This window comes from Petromyzon marinus, chromosome 24 (assembly GCF_048934315.1).
Source record: "Petromyzon marinus isolate PM22_M1 ecotype Great Lakes invasive population chromosome 24, UKy_Petmar_22M1.pri1.0, whole genome shotgun sequence".
Taxonomy (NCBI): Eukaryota; Metazoa; Chordata; class Hyperoartia; order Petromyzontiformes; family Petromyzontidae; genus Petromyzon; species Petromyzon marinus.
Window position 1 is genome coordinate 9,212,492 of NC_133690.1, and position 17,923 is coordinate 9,230,414.

The 17,923-nt window shown below is 48.5% G+C and overlaps 1 protein-coding gene across 6 annotated transcripts in view; it reads right to left on the minus strand.

The window, feature by feature from the left end:
* The window catches only part of LOC116945424 (SH3 and multiple ankyrin repeat domains protein 2-like), a 661,289-nt gene that overhangs the window by 428,994 nt on the left and 214,372 nt on the right, over positions 1 to 17,923 (minus strand). For all 6 annotated transcript variants that reach the window (XM_032959740.2, XM_032959739.2, XM_032959738.2 and 3 more), the window contains exon 4: positions 1,659 to 1,727. In XM_032959740.2, coding sequence (XP_032815631.2) covers positions 1,659 to 1,727 — 69 coding nt within the window. The remainder of the gene's footprint in view (positions 1 to 1,658; positions 1,728 to 17,923) is intronic.

Here is a 17,923-nt window from a genome sequence, read left to right on the forward strand (position 1 = left end):
AGATCCTCCCGTGTAGTTCTGGGCTGATCCTCACCGTTCTCATGATCATTGCAACTCCACGAGGTGAGATCTTGCATGGAGCCCCAGGCCGAGGGAGATTGACAGTTCTTTTGTGTTTCTTCCATTTGCGAATAATCGCACCAACTGTTGTCACCTTCTCACCAAGCTGCTTGGCAATGGTCTTGTAGCCCATTCCAGCCTTGTGTAGGTCTACAATCTTGTCCCTGACATCCTTGAGAGCTCTTTGGTCTTGGCCATGGTGGAGAGTTTGGAATCTGATTGATCGTTTGCTTCTGTGGACAGGTGTCTTTATACAGGTAACAAGCTGAGATTAGGAGCACTCCCTTTAAGAGTGTGCTCCTAATGTCAGCTCGTTACCTGTATAAAATACACCTGAGAGCCAGAAATCTTTCTGATTGAGAGGGGGTCAAATACTTATTTCCCTCATTAAAATGCAAATCAATTTATAACATTTTGACTTGCGTTTTTCTGGATTTTTTTGGTTGTTATTTTGTCTCTCACTGTTCAAATAAACCTACCATTAAAATTATAGACTGATCATTTCTTTGTCAGTGGGCAAACGTACAAAATCAGCAGGGGATCAAATACTTTTTTTCCCTCACTGTACGTGTGTGCAAGCCTTTTTACATTGTTCATGCAGTTGGCACTATATTGGAGCTTATTTTTTTATCAATTTAACCCGCCTTAAAGGTCTCAGAGGACACAACTCATGACAGGTCACCGCTATTCACATGCGCAGTTGTTTACTACCGTATGATTACGTGACACTGGGTCATGGGGCAGTACCTGATTCATGCCCCATTCACTTTGCACATGTTATTTGTAAAAATCTAAATTGAACAAATATTCGCTTTACTCATACAGATACCCTTATATATATGAGCAGTGCTTGAGCCTGGTCCGTGTAGATTGCAGCATGACGTGACCATCGTGAACTCATGATTGCGCAAATAATATTGCTCCCCGATTTAGCCTTAGACTGTCCTAGCAATCGCTGATAGCGAGCATCTCTTGGGGCCGGTATGACACACGAGAGGATGGTGTGGTCGATGCCGATTACAAGCGGCCACACTCCAACCATCTAACTACTCATGTATGCCTGAGTAGATCAAGGACAAATCTAGGCCGAGCTCCGATACCAGATGCCACTGCTGCGGGAAAAGAACCCGGGTTGCTCTAGTTATAATGATGTGTGTAAACTACGAGACAAAGCTCCCTGGTATTGCCCACAACAGAGGCTCTCGGATCAAATATTGTTAGTGAGCACCTGTCAATGCTGTAATGGCACACGAGGCAGTGGTTGTGGCTAGGACAGTGCTCGGCTGCCTTTGTCTCCCAGGTGCTGATGTTTACACACTTCACCAGATGCTCGTTTAAGCCCAAGTTGACCAAGGGGAAAGAAAGCCCAGGATAAGTTAAGTTATTTGCCACTGATGTTAGTCGTGGCTGCGAATCCAACTCGGGTAGCCGGGTTTTCACAGCGCAATTCGTTTGTTCCTTTGCCGATGGGCGTTTTGGATCTGTGCTCAGCGAATGTACACACCAAAGGACACATACACACACATTTGTAGAAAATAAAGATGCATACTCTCATACGCGTAGCAATACACGCGCACACAGAAACAGCAATGTCCTACCTTAGCATGCAGCTTGGCCAGCTGTTTTTCATTCACCAGGGTCTTGTAGATTTTCTTTTTATAGCGAAACTGCAGGAGAGAAAACAATTATGGATAAACACATTTAATTTCCACCAAGTTAGATCGGGCACAACATAAGCACAACACGCGTTCTATCGTAAGCAGGCAGAACATCTCAGCGCAATTCCAAAGAAGCACGTCGCAGCTACATATGTTTAGAATGACTGTTTTATATCTATATACTGTATATGCATAGACACAATCCCCCTTTAAGCCTTATTGGTGTGTTTGGACAAGTTCTGTAAGTGAGTGGCTATTAAATCCAGACGTGGGGTGTGCTACACTACACCCAAGCTGCCTCTGTCCTCCCAGTGTCGATGCAGTTCTGCTGATCGCACTGACCTAGGTGCAACCTTTGAGGCGAAGTAGGGATTACGAAACCGCTCCCCAATGCTTTTGCTAGAAATTTCCTGGTGCCAGTTCGGACGTTCCGCAAAAGCGATTGGGCGAACATTCGGGGGACAGTTTGTTGTTGTTGTTGTTGTTGTCGTTGTTGGCCCAATTCACAATGCAGAATGAGCAGAGCCGAAAGTCTGCACAAATCCCACTGTCGGGATGCGGAGTAAAATGAAAAGGTTCATGTTTCTGCGGGATGGCTTTAATCCTTTTTAAAAAAGCAATCGCACGCACGAGCATTCGTTTCAAACTTAAAACAATAAATGGGATGCTTTAACATAGGCTTCATAATTAAAATGGATTAATTCGATATGCATTATGCACACGCACGCACATCTATGAAAATGTAATATTATTATGCAGTCCCAACTCCGATTAGCACGGTTGGTTACATACGGTGCAAAAGAAGTTCAACATCCATACAGAAAAAAGCCACATTATATAGCGATGCACTGAAAAAATGTTAATCCCACTGTACACAATGAAAATGTCAGTTGGAGTGCATTCAAATCAAAAGAACATTCACACAGGAGTTTAGGCAGCCAGCAGAGTCTTGAATGTGTAAGAGGCTCTTGTAATAAAATAACTGATACCATTGTGGGCAAAATGAGAACTTAATATGCAGGCTGGCCTTAATTTGAGGTAAAAAAAAGACTTGTCTTGAGAAAAGTAATCCGAGCGGAGAAGCTAAACCGCAATTGTTATAAATGACACTCGCATTTGTTTCGTGCGAATCCCGGCATGTTTCAATAACCCTTCACAACTTCAAAACGCTGACGCCAACTTTTTTTTAATCGATTTGAAGGCTCAACAAATTCCAACGCCTCGCGTGTGAACCGCATGAGAATCTTCAAGTGCATTTGCCGAATAAACGTCAACGTAAAATTAAGAGATAATTCTTATTCGAGAAAGACAATTGAATAGACATTGCACGGTAACAGCAATCTTTTTTTTTCTCAGGAGAAGCAAAGAAAATATAGATGGGATGTTGTGCGGATAATGCAATGCTGCATAGGATGAAATGGATGGCGCGTTTGGGAGAAAAGAGAGGAGCATGAGAAGCATCCGTAGGCGTGAGGTGTCTGACGATGGCAGTTGTAATTCTTTGTTTACCCAGGGAAGCTTCAAATGATATTTTTAAAGGACAGGCCTGCTTGAGGTGGATATTTAAAGTGACTGCAAGTCGCCTGTCAGAAATCTCCTTGCTGGAGCACCTCCCACATGCACCTTCTTGAGGTCAGCTTATAGCAGTGGCCCTGCTCTGTATTCCGAGGCTCAGGCTCAGCAGGAAAAAGGAGAGAGGTGTTGGCGTTTTGTGTTCGGGCTCTGTGACTGTGGAACTCTCTGATCAATCATGTCAGAGGTTCTATACCCCACAGGGACTACTTTTATATGAAGGTTTCAGGCCTCTGTTTATAATTTAGCCTTCTGATTTTATTCTGGCTTCTTATTATGTTATTGCTTTGATTGAAAACTTTCGTGACTGCAGGGATTCATATTCTTGGTTCTTTCGGTAAAGTCACGTAGAAAGGGATCATCAGTGCACCTTTATTATTGTATAAACTGTCAAATCACCACGAGTCCATCTGAACAAACTGTCAAATCGCTCTCCGTGGTGCTAACGTTAAAAAAACCCGCCACTCTTTTCAAATTTTCTTGCTGTGGTTTTCACACCTGATGATGATTGCTTGTGTTGCAGTCGAAACGTCGTGAGAATTTTATTGTTTTATATTTTTATTATTTTATTGTTTCCCTTCTACGTGACTTCACCGAAAGAACCAAGAATATGTTATTGCTTTGTTAATTTTTTCCTTCTGCTCGTATATATTTTTTTACAACAGTTGCCTTCGAAAAATGTTCAGTTTTATCCTAACTTGTGTTTGTTGGTCTTGAACCTTGCGGCAGCAATCTCACCCCCCACAAGCTGCTCAACCACAGGCATGTGCTGCACCCCCCCCCCCCACCCCAATGGCTGCCATCCTTGAGTGCAATGACAACTGTTCCGTATTTGATGCCCGGGTGAATAGGGAGATAGGGAATGTTTGTAATTAAAGGATTACGGAGTCGCTAAAGGACATACTTTCATAATGAAGGCAACTGATCAAAGCAAAATCTAAAAGTCAAAGTAAATCCCTGATTAAAACAAGCAATGGCACAGCACCGATTTTAATTGTGGGCGACTAGCTACTGGCGTAGGACTCCACATTCCTATGGCAAGGGAGTCAACAACCTTCCACAGGATGACCAGTTCTAACTCAACACAAAGCGCTACTCATGTTTATTATCCATGAAGGACATGATAGTCTAAGTTGCACCCTTCTGATTGCAAGTTGAGGTATCTGACCACACTGGCAACCAGCCAGATGTCAATTACTGATATATATATATAAAAACAATTGAGTCCTCTTGAGGTATCTTCGAGTGACAATGCATCAGATCATCAGTGCACCTTTATTATTGTACAAAAATGGGGATATTTATCTGGAACATAGCAACACGAAGAGAGGTACAGCATGGGAAGGGATTGTGAGCAGGCTCGTGGCTTTCATAGGAACTGTACCATCACAAGAGAGTTGTCATGTTGAGCTCAAGATTATGAGGCCCCTCCTGCTTTTGAACGTATTTATCCAGGGAAGTCACACTGAGCTGTAGGACTCTTTATCCGGAGGATCTTGCATTGGGTTATTATTTTAATGTTTTTTTCAGTCAATTAGTGCTGAGTGTTTATACGTCTGGGGGGAAGCCCGAGCACCTGGAGAAGATTCACGGACGCGAGGGAGCAACACTATATCCCCGTACAGATGTAAACAGATGGCGATTAGTTAATTTGCTGTGCTGCCCTCTTCTGGCGAGTCAGAATATGGCACCTCAACGCTCACGGGAAGGAAGTTCCACATTTATCCAATCCACCAACCCTCACTGCCTCCACAGTGCTGGAGTACAGGTCACGTGCATAGCCACCACTGACCGGTTCATAATTTTCTATATGAATCATCTGTGCTCGGGATTGTTTACATTACATATAGATATAAAACAGGCAAAGATCCCCCATATAGCCAATATAGTATAATAAACACACACTTTCTCAGCGGGAATAATGAGATTGTTTAGAAAGACACCTTTTGTAATGGTGCCAATTCACTCTTTCAACAATTGCTTGAAATTGCATTTAAGTGATGAGCACAAAAATCAATGGGGCAATGCTAGAAGAAAGAAAATGCCGTCCAAGTAATTGGATTATTATAGATGCAGAAAAAAAAGACATTTTTATAATGGATGTCCACAAATATTCCAAACATGTATGAATGCGGTATAGATTTGTTATTGCACTGTGGAATGGTAATTATGCGATTACAATGTGTTTTATGATGGCAATGTGTATTATCCGTGTGTATTTTCAAAACAATATTACCACAGTTGGGTTTTTCATCGGTTTTGTATCGAGCGCTATCATGGTGGACTCGACGCAGAGATTTAATTCTAAAGTTACGGCCGTTCTCGTAAAAATTGTTCGCCTTTACGTGCGAATCGATCGTCCTCGCAGCGGCTTTTGGCCATCGAGGAGGGACTGTCACCGCAACGCGCGCTTTCAAATGCGCTTCTAAGGCCATCTGGAACGCTTTTCCTTCCGATTTTCGGAAGCAACTGGACCTATGCACTTTTAAAATCTAGATTGAAAACGCATTTCTTTTCTTGTGAACTGGTTTTTGTGTCTAGTTTTGTGTCCTTCCTCCACACCTCCGATTAGTTCGGCTGGCTATGTATGGTATGAAACAAGTTTAGCATACGTACATACAAAGAAGCGATGGCTCCATTGCCGAACTGATCCACGCTAACAAGAACACGTGGATCGTTTACACAAGCACAGAAGGAAAGAGGGATTAAAAAAAAATATTTGCAACCTTTAAAAAGATGTAATAAAATACATTATTTGATCGTATTAATGTAATTATAACCCTCTATCAATCAATGTATTACCCCCTACCCATAAAAACTACAAAAAGCGGCATTCACCACTAAGTGGTGGTAACGTCACTACGGTGCTTGTGTCAGACTATGTGCACTTTAAATCGCCTACTCATGGTAATACATTCACAGTCAAGATGAAGATCGTTTAGACTAAATTAACCTATTTTATAACAATTTTATTTTATTTTACTAGGTAAGGCCCACTGAGATATACATATATTTAAGAAGTGACCTGGCCACAAATAATAGCTCAACGAAGTGGCTTATCACGTAGACATTTATTGTAGCCAAATACTCTAAATAAATGTTTCTAAATGTGGTGGGTGACCAGGACCATCCCGGCTGCTTTTATCTGCCCAGAGATGATGTTGACACACTTCACCAGGTACTGCTTTAAGGTTCTATCAACCTAGGGGATGCCCAGGACCAGTTTAAATATTCACCACTTTTATCGGTCGGAACTCGAGTCACCGGGTTCATAGCTCAGTGCATTAACCTCTAGACTATTACTCCCGACATTCATACCGTCAGAACACAAAGACAAATATCCCCCATATAGCCTTAAAATAATTCTGGGGCAATTGCTGTTAGCGAGCACCTATGAAGGCCATAATAGCACACGAGGGGGTGGGTGGCCAGCACCACGCCCGCTGCCTTTGTCCTCCAATGTTAATGTTTACACACTACACCAGGTACTCATTTGAGGTTGAATCGACCTTGGGGAGGCCCAGGACTGGTTCAGATATTCTTCAGCGATGTTGGCCGTGAGCGGGAATCGAACTCGGATTCCTGGGTTCGTAGTGCTGTGCGTTTACCTCGACACCACCGCTCCCCACAGCACACACACACTCACAATCATCGCAGTCAGCACACACAAACATTCACACAGTCAGCAAACACTTCCCAAATGCATTTAATATTCACCTGCTTGGCACACACTATGGGGTATGGACGTGCGTGTGTGTATATATGTGCATCTGTTACACAGCAACACAATTGCAGAGCCCAAATTCCCAGCGTACAATCAAGAGGCAGGGTTAGACTGGGTCACCATGCAGCCAGGAATTCGCCCGGGTTTGAATAATTAACTTACATTCAGCCATTGGCTGATCACTATGGATACAGTGAGGCAACTGTTTTGTACCAAACTTCAAAGTCTGCTTCATGAATCTCACCAAGAAAGTTCCTTGTATTTTTTCTTGAGGATGTGCACTGCTCACTGTAATGTGAGGAGCAATGAAGCATCCAATGTATCCCCTTTGGTTGTAGCAGTACATAGCCCATTGATACAGGAGTGAACGTTTCAAAGTGAGACATGGGGATGATGTAAAAGGAATGCAACCCATCGAGCAAGGCTAGACGACTTGTAACATGATGATTGGCAAAAAAATAGGGTTTGAAAATTTTGCTTCACAAATCTTTGCAGCATTTAAACTTAGAGGGCTTACCAAGTGTGTTGCATGCAGCAATCATACGTTGTTTTATAAGAAAGAAAGGCTACGATTTTGACTTGCAACAAATAGAGTGTGAGTTCACGTGCTTCAATAACAATAAAAATGTCAATTGATAATTTCTTGTCTTTTTTGGACCGAATGGGCAGATGGCTTTTGTGATTTAATCGTGTTTTCAGCAATGTGACGACAAAGTGTGAATTGTAGGCGTTGCACAAATTGAGGGTTTTGTCCGAGGACATTAGATGGTAAAATATCAATCATTTCACAGTTGTGCAAAGTGACTTTGTGAGTGCCAGCCACGCTTAACATAGCTGCCAATCATAACAACACTTACGGCTGGCTTCCACTGCACAGTTCATGAAGCTACAGCGAAATATGTGTCTCACAAGATCATCAGCCTTTGTGATTTAATGTCATAAGCCAACAAAAGGGCACAAACTGAAGGCATTTGAGATGAGGTGGCTGCTGAGTGCACCTGGGGCCTTACCATGACATCAGTACGCAGGCAAAGGTCAAAGTAACGATGCTTCCCCATTCATCGAGCAAAACTGCCGATGCTCCTCTCTGTGTGCGTTCCATATCCCTCTGGTAGTGCACAGTCTATCCATAAGATCTCCATTGTTGACTTGCCACAAATTTATATTCATTTAATGAATTCACAGGAATGATGGGCTGAACTGAACCGTGTCTGGGACTTAAACTCGCAACCTTGTTGACTGTTTGTTGAGCAATCTGACCACAGTTTAACTTGGCTGGCAGTGACCTAACACTAAACCTGGAGCGGATGGGTCTTTGGAATAGAACTGAGCCAAAGTCTTGCTCTCTTTGAAAACGGGTGGATGTGGCGGCCTGTCTTCTCACGCGTGATAGGTGGCAGACGAATCGCTTTGTATTTCAAAGCATCCATCCCAAGAATCCATCAGGCAGCTGGCTGGTGATTATGATGCGGTAATAGGAAGCCACTTTGAAGGGCCGACACATTTTTTTGAAATGTGGCCCGTGTGCTCTTTCAAAGCTCACTCAAATTGCAGATCAGCATCCCGGCTTGATTTGCAGTCTCGAAACCGAGCTGTCACAATGCAAAGGCGTTTTCACTCTATTGCTTTCCTCTTGTGTCTCGCCCAGCTAAAACCACAGTTTCGATGCACGTGTAGGGGTGTTGTGGGAAGGAAACACACAGTGTGGGAAGGTAACACACAGCCACACCTTGGTGGCTACAACCACGTCCGCTATAGCCCCGCCCTCAGTGGTGCATGGGTATAAAGGGCGGGGAGCCAGAGAGCTCGGGGCAGTGTGTTGGGGCCAAGAATGAAGAACCAGTGAAGAAGGAAGACCGGCTAGATAGACCCTGGGACTTCCCTGACCGCTGTCCTTTTGAGGGCCGGTAGGGTAAGTCAGTGGTGCGGCCCCAGAGCCTCAGAGCCGGAGCCCTTTTAAGGGCCAGTCTGGTTGGTGGGGTGCCGTGATCTGTCCTTGACCAGGGCCAGATCAGATAGCCTCCTCTAGCGCCTGTAGCTGGAGGAACTGGGAGCACAGGAGTTAGGCTAGAGAGCCTAGAGGGTGTCCCAGCGTGTATACGGGTGAAGGGCCATTACCCCTTCCAGTGTAACCCTTGTTACGTTAAATAAATAGTGCTGCCTCTACTCCACCGTCTCCGTGTCCCGTGAACCCACTATAACTGGAGTCAGAAGTGGTCTTTATAATGGACAGCAGACGGACAAACCGCTCGCAAGAACCTGGGGAGGAAGACGACTCTGCTGGGGTGGCTGGGACAGCGCCAGCGGACTTGGCCGACAATCCCGAAATGCCACAGGCATCCCAACAGCCGCCGCAGCTGGAGGAGTGGCCGCCGTTAGGGGACGGGTTACGGGCGGCTCACTCCCGTCTCGCCGAGCTGCTGTACGCCGCGGCATCCATGCTGGAAGAAATTAACCGCGCGGGGCTGGGGATGCCGATGCGGCATGGCGAAGAACGCCGGTCAATGGCCGTTCCCGCCAGCACACAGCCGCCAGTATTTGGATTCCCCGCCATGACGGTGTCTACTACGGAGATTGGAGGGCCGCAGCACCACGTGGACAGCGGGGGCCAATCACCGGCCATAACGTCATCACCAATGGACGTTCACCGCCAGGACCAATGGGGACCCCCATCCCCTCCAGTGATGACGAAAACGGCGGGAACAACGCACAGCGGCTGTTGGATACGGAGCCATCGTTCCAACAGCGCTTGCCGGTGTTAAAAGAATTTGTGTCCAACGGGGGCGACTGGGGAGCCTTTGAGCGTCGCTTCCTCGCTCATCAGGCGATGTCCGGGTGGACGGACAACGAGGCGCTGCGTGCCTTGCTGGCCACGTTGGACGATGACGCTCTCGCCACGCTCATCACGGCTCCCAAGTCGGCACGCGCTACACTACAGTCGGCGCTCCGAGTCCTCGCCACTGTCTACGGGCCGCCATCGGACTGTCGCCAACTGTTCCACGAGTGGCGCAGGGGCCAGAAAGAGTCGCCGCTTGCGTACCGCACGGCTTTCCTGGCCCTTGCAAAAGCGGCTTTCCCGCACATGGACTGCGAGGGGGTGGACGCGATGGTTACAGAAAAACTTCTGGCGCTGGCTCAGGAACTGCAAATCGTTGTCATCACAGTGGACGACGCGGACATGTGTTCCTTGTGGGCAGCAAGGAACATACACGCGCATCTGCTGTCACAATGCCAACCACCTCTTGTCTCCAACGGAGCAGCTGCGGTGTGAGCTGGGACGTCAACCATCCCCTCGTCCGAGGAGATCTTCGCTGCGGGTCGCCCTACAGAGTGTAGATCTGGAGAGAGGCCGGCTCGGACGACATCGAGCCACCAGGAGCAACCCAAGACGGTGGGTTCACTTGTCACCTGCTACAACTGTGGCCTCAAGGGCCACGTGGCTTCGGGATGCCGGGCGCCGCGACAGCAACCGCCAGGTCCCTGGCCGGACGGCGCTCCAGCCTTCAAGCCTTCGCATTAAACTCCGGAAAGTCGCGGCACACACCTGTCACTACCTCACGCGCTTCGATGTATGGATCTCGTGGTACGGCCGCCGGTTCGTCGGGTTTCGGTGGGGTCGAGAGGATGCTCAGGCCGGGTCAGTGGTCTGAATTGGCTCACCGAGTTGTTGCTGCATCGGCAGGTTCGTCCGTTGTTGTGGGTCGTATCGATGGAGTTGAGGTGCGTGTCCTTGTTGATACGGGGGCATCGGCAACAATTGTGTCGGATTTGATCTGTAATATCCTCCCCGTTCAGAGCCGCCCCTTGCTGCCAGTCGACGTTCCGTGTTACGCAGCAAATGGGGGTTCATTGGGTATCATAGGCCAAATCCGAGCACAAATTTGCATTGGGGATATCAAATTATCTGGGCCAATATTAGTCTCATCCTCGCTGGCGGTTCCGTGCTTGCTGGGGACAGACTTTTTGGCCAAAATGCCGATTAAAATATTGATTGACCAGGGATGCATTGAGCTCCCTTCGGGCCGACGTATATGGTGCATGCCCTCCCCCGTCACCTCAAGGTCGGCCTGCGCGACGATACAGGCATTCGTCATTTGTACTGTACGGGTGCCACCTGGTGCGCAAATGCTCGTACCTCTTCAGTTGCGTCGACCTTTCGCACCGGGTGTTTTGGACCACGGCGTTTTGTTAGGGCCCCCCAAGGCTGGGAAAAACGGGCTAGATTTGGTGGCCGCTCAAACGATTGTGAAGGGGAGCGATGACCCGTTCATTATGGTCCTTAATGTTGGGGCGCAGACGGCTGTGGTTCCCCAGGGGACCGTGCTTGCACATGCGACGCCGGTACCCGTAGAAGAAACGGTTATGGGACATGTGGGAACCAACCCTCCAACTCGGCCACGTTCCATTGAGGACGATAGTTGGATGGATGCACTGTGTGCAGGGATGAACGATCTATCCAACTCCCAGCGTGCCGGATTACGGAACCTTTTGAGTGAATTCGCTGACGTCTTTAGCAAGCACAAATATGATATTTGGTGCACTAATTTGCTGCGACACCACATCGACACGGGTGCAAATGCCCCGGTACATCAGAATCCTTTTTGTTTGAGTCCTGCCGAAAAGGATCATGTTAAAACGGCTGTGGATGACATGTTCACTGCGGAAATTATATCTCCTTCCACCAGTCCGTGGGGGGCACCCATAGTGCTTGTGAAAAAGCACGATGGGTCTTTGAGATTTTGTGTGGATTTTCGTCGCCTAAATAAAATCTCGGTGGCCGATGCATATCCACTCCCCCGAATGGACGAATCTCTGGATGCTCTAGCAGGGGCACGATTTTTCTCTACATTGGACTTGTTGTCAGGGTTCTGGCAACTTCCATTTAATGACGAGTCCAAACCAAAGACTGCATTCCGTACACCACACGGCCTATTTCAATTTAACCGGTTGCCTATAGGATTACACTCTGCTCTGGCGACATTTCAGCGCCTTATGGAACTCGTTTTGGCTGGCTTACAATGGGACGTTTGTCTGATCTATCTGGACGATGTAATTGTATTTAGCAAAACGTTTGATGAACACCTTTTGAGATTGCGCGCCGTATTCCTCAAAATGCACGCTGCAAATTTAAAATTCAAACCACAGAAGTGCCACTTGCTCCAAGAATCCCTGCGGTATCCAGGGCACATCGTCAGCCAATCGGGTATATCTACCGATCCCGCAAAAACGCAGTGTGTCAGCTCCTGGCCGACCCCCACCTCGGTGGCTGAGGTCAGGAGTTTCATTGGGTTCACATTTTATTACCGGCGGTTCATTGCAGACTTCACGACCATTGCTAAACCTTTACCTGACGCAAAGGGAGTGAAATTTCACTGGGGCCAGGTCGAGGAGGTCGCTTTCCGTTCCCTTTGCGACGCTCTCGTGGCGGCCCCACCATTGAGCTACCCCAATTTTTCCGAACCCTTCCTGCTTGATACAGACGCCAGCAATACGGGTATTGGGGGTGTGCTCTTGCAGGTTGTCGGTGGTGTGGAGCGCATTGTGGCCTATGGCAGTAGGGTCTTTTCTCCGGCGGAGCAGAGATACTGCGTCACATGTCGGCAGCTGTTAGCCATTGTATTTTTTATACAGCAATATCGGCCATATCTGTACGGCCGGCACTTTACCGTCCGTACAGACCATGCGGCATTGCAATATGCCTTGCGGGTGGAACAGCCTTCGGGGCAATTGTCTCGATGGCTCGAGGTCCTTCAGGACTATGATTTCACAAGCACATATCGGAAGGGTGTTCGACACACTAATGCGGACGCGCTGTCTCGCCTGCCACCCGCCTCAGATTGCGCTTGTCTCATGGGATCGGGGCGTTGTAAGCCGCCGGATGACAGCCCCGTTTTAAAAATTCCAATTCTTGCTGCCGCCACCGAGGACCCTGTGTCTGTGGGTCCTATCGAGCAGAGGGGAGGAGACTCCTTGCTGGGGTTATCTGTTACGGAATGGGGGCGCCTCCAGATGGAGGACGCGTCCCTCCTCGCGTTGCGTCGTCGCGCAGGGGGTTCCATGAGGGGGGTGACGGGGGTTGATTCGTTCGGGCTGCACCAGGGGCTCCTTATGCATTGGGATGGGAAGGCCCGCCGTCACAGGCTGGTGGTACCTTCTGCTCTGCGGGGTAAGGCCGTGTGGGCTGCTCACGAGCGACTTTTGCACCTAGGGACCCACAAGACCCTTGCCATGCTCCAGCTGGATTTCTTCTGGCCGGGCATGGCAAGGGATGTGGATGACCTCCTGGGTGCATGTACTCAGTGTGCCCAACGGAAGCCACCAGCGAGGAGCGGTTGTCCGCCAATACAATCTATTACGGTCTCTCCAGTTAACGAACTCGTCGCACTCGATATATTGGGGCCCTTCCCTGCGAACTCGTCGCACTCGATATATTGGGGCCCTTCCCTGCGAGCCTTAGGGGTAAAAAGTACCTACTGGTTGGCGTAGAATACTTTACTCGATGACCTATGGCATGGCCTCTCGCCAACCAGTCAGCAGCAGCCATCGCCGAGGCCTTTGTCCAGGGCTATGTCCTCGACAAAGTTGCTCCTGAACAGCTGCTGACTGACCAAGGGAAAAACTTCTCTGGCGTCCTTCTGCACGAGGTGTGTGCGCTTCTCGGTACAAAAAAAATCCGTACTTCTCCCTATCACCCACAAACGGATGGAATGGTGGAACGCCTTCATAGGACCCTCACGTCCATGTTGTGTCACCAAGTATGTGACTCCCAGACCGATTGGGACCTTCAGATCCCGGGGGTTTTGGCTGCCTACAGGATGGCACCTTACGCGGCGACCGGATTCTCGCCGTCCTTTCTAATGTACTGTCGCGATGTTGATCCGCCTATTGAGACTCAGCTGTGGGTCTCCAAACCAAACAAAAAATCGAAATTGGCCGACCATGTCAAATTTAATATCCTGAGGTTGACCGAGGCACGAGAGGCAGCCGTCCAAAACTCTAATTACCGACAGAAGGCTAACGAGAGGTTGTGTTCGCGCCAGTCATGCACACATGCGTGGAGACCGGGTGACAGAGCCTGGCTGCCCTGCCCTCAAGTACCGTTGGCAACCTCGGCGAAATTGTTGCGGCCATGGAGGGGTCCTGTGGAAATTGTACAGGTCATGCGGCCACAGTGTATTCGTATTCAGTGGGGGAAAGGTCGCTGGTATGTACACCCCTCGCACCTGAAGCCATTTGTGGCACCGCTCGTTCCTCCACCACATTACACAGGCCGAGCATGTGATGTGTCCGCTGACTCCCGGATGGCGACTTCGCCGCCTGCCCCTGATAAGCCACTAACTGTTCCATCTTCAGGTGCCTCGAGAATGACGGTCTCCCAGCTGCCTGCGCCACCCGGCGGGGACAGGGATTGTCCTCCCAGGATGTAGGAGGGTTGCGCACCCGAACGGACAGCGCCCACTGCCGGCCTGACCGGTTTCTCCCCCCTACGATGGGCCCGCAAATCGGACTCGCGCCAAAACACGCCGGTTTTTGTAATGTTGCCTTCTGGTTGCACTTGTTCTGTTCACACTGTTTTACTCACCTGTTAAGTCTCCTTTTGCTGTGCTGATGGGTGACTCCGGTTGAATGCGGTGGAGGGAAAATGTATATGCTGTATATAGCGTATCTTTGTATAGGTGGGTTGGGTTATTTATTGGGGCATTTGGTTGTTATGAGGCACGCACGGTTGGGGTTTTGTTGCGTTGTTATTGTTGAATATTGTTGCAGCCGGGACAGCTGCGGGCTGTACGGGAGGGGGTGATGTAGGGGTGTTGTGGGAAGGAAACACACAGTGTGGGAAGGTAACGCACAGCCACACCTTGGTGGCTACAACCACGTCCGCTATAGCCCCGCCCTCAGTGGTGTATGGGTATAAAGGGCGGGGAGCCAGAGAGCTCGGGGCAGTGTGTTGGGGCCAAGAATGAAGAACCAGTGAAGAAGGAAGGGCGGCTAGATAGACCCTGGGACTTCCCTGATCACTGTCCTTTTGAGGGCCGGCAGGGTAAGCCAGTGGTGCGGCCCCAGAGCCTCAGAGCCGGAGCCCTTTTAAGGGCCGGTCTGGTTGGTGGGGTGCCGTGATCTGTCCTTGACCAGGGCCAGGTCAGATAGCCTCCTCTAGCGCCTGTAGCTGGAGGAACTGGGAGCACAGGAGTTAGGCTAAATAGCCTAGAGGGTGTCCCAGCGTGTATACGTGTGAAGGGGCCGTTACCCCTTCCAGTGTAACCCTTGTTACGTTAAATAAATAGTGCTGCCTCTACTCCACCATCTCCGTGTCCCGTGAACCCACTATACACGCAGTGCTTGCATCACAGGAGCTCGGCATCATGCAGAGTCAGTTTAGCTAAATAACGCCCTTTGGATAAAACAGAGTGTGGCTATACATCGATTTCAAAACACAAAACTCTGTGCTAATGGTCTGCACTCATGAAGTCAAAATCCCAGGAAACTTTTGTGGATTTATTTATAACTACACATCACGTTACCGCATTGTGAAATTCAACCTCACTTATAATAATTCGGGTAAAAAAAAGTGAAACTTAGAGCGTACAACTCGCAGCTGAATAATTTCGACATCAAATCCCAGTTTAGGTTGCGAGTTTAAATCAGAAATCAAACTCGGCTCATTGTTCCTTCAGGACCATTTAAATTATTACCACTCTGTGGGTCTTCAGAAGTGGTCGTCCGATAGAATGACCATCCCCTGCTAAATTAATGTGGAGTTTCCACTATTTGCTCTCTGCTGTAAATGGAGGTGAGCACTGCCGCAAATGCATTTTTGATGAGAGAAATAATTTTACGTTTTCATTGAAAGCATCAATGTAAACACGCCGCATATTACAGCCAGACCAGGTGAAACCACAGTTGGTCGATCGTCAGGTCGCGTGTGGTGGGTCAAGTGTGTTGGCTACTCCCACTTCTTCCAAGACGTCTGACCAGCATGGAAGAGTAGGCCAAAATAGCCTTGAGACGAGCTCTCTAGAGCGCCTCCCCAGTGACGTGACCAATCCATTGCAGGGCTGCACCTTTGCTCTTCTTCTTCTTCTTCTTCTTCCTCTTCCTCTTCCTCCTCTTCTTCCTCCTCTTCTTCCTCTTCCTCCTCTTCTTCCTATTTCTCCTCTTCCTCCTCGTCCTCTTCCTCGTCCTCTTTTACTTCTTCTTCCTCTTCTTCTTACCAGCAATGTGAGCGTCTGTAACAATGTCTGCAACGACGTCTCTGTGTGTGTGTGTGCGCAGAGGGGAGACAATCAACAGGGTCGGAGAGCCGGGCCTGTGCTGGCCAACGTAGGCCCTGTGCACTGCTTTTGAAGGGGCTCTTCAAAAGCAGTGCTCTCATTCATCCGCCTCCACTGTTCCAGCCATGGGGGTTATTCTGCTTCGGGAATGGAATTCCAGCCTTCGACAGCTGCCTCTGCCTCCTCCACGTCTTTGCAGAGTGGACCCCCCCCACTCTGTATCAGCAAGCATCGACCCGCAATCCATTGGCTAGTTCCAGGGGGTCGGCACAATGCGGCTCCGAAGCCACGTGCGGCTCTTTAAGGACTGCTTCGTGACGTTTTTCACGTGCTTTGTGACGTTTTTCACGTGCATTGTGGCTCTCGAAATATTGAGTTTTTTTATATCAAATTCGAAGAAAATGTCTTTTCTTGTTATTTTCGATGTCGATCCCTGGTCTAGCCGATGGTCATGGCTCTGATTTGAGTTTGCTTCATTGCTGTGCTGTATTTCATTTGTTTTGCGTTTGTCAATTTGCCGGTGACTCGGGTCACTGTTGCAAATTAGACTTTTCCTGGTCTTTTGCGTTCTCACCTGGCTAAACAAATAAACTTAACTTTACTTGCGCACAGTGACCAGCTCTGCCCTTGATGCAAGGCATCTACTCCACCAAGGCAGAGGGATTCAAGGGTCAGCGCCTGGATTATAACGAGACAACGGCTGTCCCTGGCTCCAAACGGCACCCCTGTGGCTCGTCAAGCTGCCCTCTCTTCCCGGGTTCACCTGAGCGTTGAAAAAAGAGACTCACTCGCAACGCCCACAGCCCGCAAAGCTCGAAGGACAAACAGCTGGGACCTCGTCACCCTGTGACGGCCGATAGCCTCACTCAAAATCATCCAGCAAGTTCTTTGGTAACTGTCCTTCCAAATTACTCATTTGATATTCCAATTCGTCACATGTATATAGACATACCCCTTGGGCAAGTTCTGACACACTTTCTTATTTTATCGGGTCCATGACAGGAGCATGCTAATTGCCAACCATCCCCCATGGGATCCGGTGATTGACCCTGATCCCTCTTTTGGGCTCCCGGATAGACGTAGGAGTTTTTATTTTCTGTTGAGCAGGTGTGATGGGATTACCATTGTAATAGGATAAGGAGTCCCAGGGGATTTCGGGGTAGGGGAGAGACTAGACATTTCGACATAGCGGTGCCGTGGTGGCGAGCTGTTAACTTCCTTGCCTGCTATACAGGAGGTCGTGGGTTCAATTCCGACCCTGACGCCTGCTGTATATTTGGAGTTTGCATGTTCTCCCCATGGTCGCGTGAATTTTCCTCTCTGGTTCCTTCAGTTTTTCCCTCCACATTTAGAATCAACAGGCGTTTAGGTTATTTGACTGCCATAAATTTCCACGTGATAAGCGACTTCATTGAGCTATCATTTGTGGCCAGGTCGCTTCTGAAAAAAAGAGCTACATAGCTCAGTGGGCCTTACCTGGTCAAATAAAACTAACACGTAGGCTTACGCGACCAATATCATCCATAATAGAGGGTTTTTTGGGGTTAGATCGTGTAAATATATAAATGTGTCGTTAAAACCTGCCACCACCCGACACAGCCAACTAATAAGGGTTGTGACATAAACAGAACGTGCAA